The following is a 3,693-nucleotide window of genomic DNA, read 5'->3' on the forward strand; positions in this document are numbered from 1 at the left end:
ATCCTGATGACCTGGACACTCTTTATTTTTCAGTGTGTGTGTGTGTGTGTGTGTGTGTGTGTGTGTGTCTGTGTGGGGTGGTGACGCACAACCCTTCTGGCGGGTTCCAGCCCCCAGGTCTCCGGAGCTGCGCCTGGAGCCTCTGAACTGCACCACCCTGTCCGTGCGGTGGCAGCGTGATGCCGCAGACCCTGCTGCCATCCAGGGCTACAAGCTGTTCTACAAGGAGGAGGGGCAGCAGGAGCACGGACCCATCATGCTGGGCCCTGGCGAGCTCCTGCACACGCTCAGTGGCCTGGGTGAGTGCTCTCCAGACACTGGGGAGAAAAGTATCAGCTCCCAGAGGAGAAGGGGCTCCAGACACAGGGACGGTCTGGCTTTGCTGCCACCATGCCTCTGCGGCACAGGGCCTGTGCTATGCAAACGTGCTCTCTGGAGCTCACTCCAGCTGTGTGAGCTTTCAGTCCGTCATGGGGAAGTGTTGTGATACGTGGGGAACAGGAATTTCACCAAGTGATTGGACAGTCACCAAGTAGAACTCGGAATTTGCCTGAGCACGCTACACAAACGTAAACTAATTTATGTAATTATGTATGAAATACTGCCCTTCCCTCTGACCCAGTAACCACCGATATTTACGTCCCCTAGTTCTGACTCAAGGATGCTGGAGGTAAAACACTTACCTCCCGTTTGGGTTCCGAGCCTTCTAAGGCATTGTGCCCTGTTTTTCCTGTCTGCAGAAGTAAAGAATTTTCTGTCAGCCTGTATAGTAAAAAGTTAAGGGGGGCCTGGCCCTAGCTCAGTCCTTTAAGTGGCTGCTTCCACAAAGCTGTCAGCCTCAGGTTGCTGGAGTTCGAACCTCACAACTCTCCAGCTGGCCAAAAGTGCCCTGAAGGCATTCGAGGAACAAAAAAAAAAAAAAAAAAATCCTTATTCCATTTTTGGGGCTGGGGAGATGGCTCAGTGGAATTAGCACTTCCCTGGCAAGCGCTAATTCAATCCCCTGAGTTCAATCCCCGGTTCCGCCAAAAAAAAAAAAGTTAAGATATATGTATCTAAAGCAGGCCCCTTGCCAGGTTGACACCCCCCCCACCAGCACCAGGCATCACTCTATTCTGTTGCCCCCAGCTGCCCCCCCTGCATCGTATGAAACCCAGCTTCCAGCTCCCAGCGCCCAGCTCCCAGTGCCCAGCTCAGCAGCACCAGGGCAAGCCAGCAGCGGAGCACCAGGGGGTCCTGCACTCATCAGAGTTTTCCAGATGGTGTTTGCCTTATAATCTGATCAGATTGCTTTTAATTTAATCTATTTTGGGTTAAGTAAGTTTGGCTGTGGCTCTGTCACCTGACTAACTGGTAAGGAGAAGCCCAAGATGTCCCATCTGGCCCTCGCTGTGCAAGGGGCTGCTGCAGAGTCTGTCGAGCTTGGTGTCCTCAGTCCTGGCATTTGCTTTGCCTGGGCCCCCTCGTGGTTCAGAAACATTTTACTCTGGATCAGCAAGAAGCAGGAGTCAGTACAGTAGTTAAACCATGGATCAGAGCTGTACTTCTGGTTTCCTGTTGGGGAAGAATAGATCTGTAGAAGATACCTAAAAGCACATTCCTCTCCTACTGTGCTCTTGAACATACGCTGCAGCTAGCTTGCTGTAGAGGTGGAAGTTTAGAAGAAAACAGGGCCCTGCTTATAAAACTTAGAGAAGCTCTGAGCTGCAGCGCTGGTGTGCTGGGCAGGCTCACGTGCCATTCACCCTGGGGCTGGGTTCCCTCCGGGGCCTTTCAGCCTGAGAGCCAGGCCCTGCTGCAGGCAGAGGCAGGCGAGGATGTCAGCCAGGCCCGGGCAGCTCCTGTGCTGCCCTCGTGTCTAACTGGCCGCTGACCATCTGTGACCGTCTGTGCCAGAGCATCTGGCAGTGCTGCCTGGTCATCAGAGAGTGATGGGTCGAGGGCAGCAGGTTAGGGGTGCTTTGTGTCCCGCAGGGTGATCCTTGATGCCCCTGAGCTTTTGCACATGAAAGGTGCCCTGGCTGGCGCCAGATTTACTAAGTGGGCTCAGAAATGAGATTAAACGCTTTTGTTTGCTGATTCCCTGTCAATTTGAGTAACAGACTGATGGCTTACAACTTCATTTTCATACTAATCCCCATCCTGATGACCTGGACACTCTTTATTTTTCAGTTCCTTTTTTTTTTTTTAATGTGTTTGGTACAGGGTCTCACTACAGCTCAGACTCATAGTAATTGTCCTGTTTTCAGCCTCCCTGGCGCCGGGACCGTACTAGTCTGGGTCACAGGCTCCGTGCACTGGGGGTGGGGCAGTGCAGCATGTGGTGCCAAGGATCAAACCCCAGTCCCTACGGGTTGTGTAAGCAGGCGCCTAGTCTGCTGAGCTATGTCACCAGCCCTATTCTCACTTGTGGTAGTGAAGTTCTCAAAAGTTTACAAAGTGTGATTGGGGCACATTCTCCCTGAGATACATCTTTGTTCAGAAAGGAAAAATACAGTAAGTGGACTTTTGATTCTTTCAGTTCAAAAAAAATCAAATATTTTTGCGTGATTTTCCAAGTCAGGCATTGTAGGGTGATCTGAAGTTGTGACAGATTGAACCAATAGGTATTTCATTGACTACTTTGTCCACTTGCCTCCCAGGTTTCTCATTAAGTTCCTTTGTGGCGAGCAACGAAGGTTACTTTAAAATAACTCCAGGCTTAATTTACCCAGCTGTGGGGTGCTTTGTTTTTGAAAGTGATCGAAGAGGCTCGTGTCCATTTTAGTACTGTGATTAGACCCGCGCAGAGCAGTGGAAGAGCTCAGCGTTGCTGGCTGGTTCGGATTTGACCCTAGAAGTGATTCCCACTTGGGTGTGGCAGCAGCACTGTCCGCGACGCAATGTTCTGCCTTCGCTTTGGCGTCTCTCATCTTCGTTGTTATTTCCCTTGAGTTTGGCTTCTCAGCACTTTCTGTGACTGGCTGGTTGTTGGCTAGATGTGGGTTGTATTCACCACAGTATAAACTGAAGCAGAATACATCACACGCTTGTGCTCACTGACAACGGACAAACAAAACCAAAAAATTCTCCTTTGGAAATTGGCTTTGAATTCTGAACTTGGGAGTTTCTAAATACAAAGGGACTGTTTTCTGATTTGGTCTTCATGTAGTAGAATGTGAAGGGTAAGATTACTTAGATGTTACTGTTGCTGACTTAAAAGCGAGGGTGATATGTCCGGTCAGCTGAGCTTGTATTTGCCAAAGAACTTACTATCTTTAGCTTCGTAGCAAGGTGACTAAGTGAGCACCAAATACAAAGCTCCAGAACATTTAACAAGCAACGTGTGTGCTTCACAGGCCCTCAAAACCCACTGCCTGCCTGCTTGATTAGAAATCCCTGAGTGGAATTTCGCCCTTGGGTTTTTTTTTGTTTGTTTGTTTTTTATAAATAAAAAAAGTATGCTAGCATTTTATTTCTTTTTTATTTTTTCATAATGGTACTTCATTATTTTTACGTCAGAATTATTACTAAATTGCCTTCCCTTTTGGAAGAACTTTGGATGATTATGCATGCCTGCCGCACTGGATATCCCCTTGAAATTTTTTTTTTCAAAGTTTTATTGATAAACAGCAATGAGACAGTTTCAAATCAAATCGGAAGTACAGTTTCAACAAATAATACACTGCATATATTCTTCTTAGTGGTTAATTG

The 3,693-nt window shown here is 48.3% G+C and overlaps 1 protein-coding gene across 1 annotated transcript in view; it reads left to right on the top strand.

Moving 5' to 3' along the window:
• Prtg (protogenin) overlaps nucleotides 1-3,693 on the top strand; it is a 98,339-nt gene that overhangs the window by 51,957 nt on the left and 42,689 nt on the right. The window contains exon 12 of the mRNA XM_023724055.1: nucleotides 111-299. Within this exon, the coding sequence (XP_023579823.1) occupies nucleotides 111-299 (189 nt within the window). The remainder of the gene's footprint in view (nucleotides 1-110; nucleotides 300-3,693) is intronic.

The sequence above is a fragment of the Octodon degus genome, unplaced genomic scaffold (assembly GCF_000260255.1).
Source record: "Octodon degus isolate 3935 unplaced genomic scaffold, OctDeg1.0 scaffold00105, whole genome shotgun sequence".
Classification (NCBI taxonomy): Eukaryota; Metazoa; Chordata; class Mammalia; order Rodentia; family Octodontidae; genus Octodon; species Octodon degus.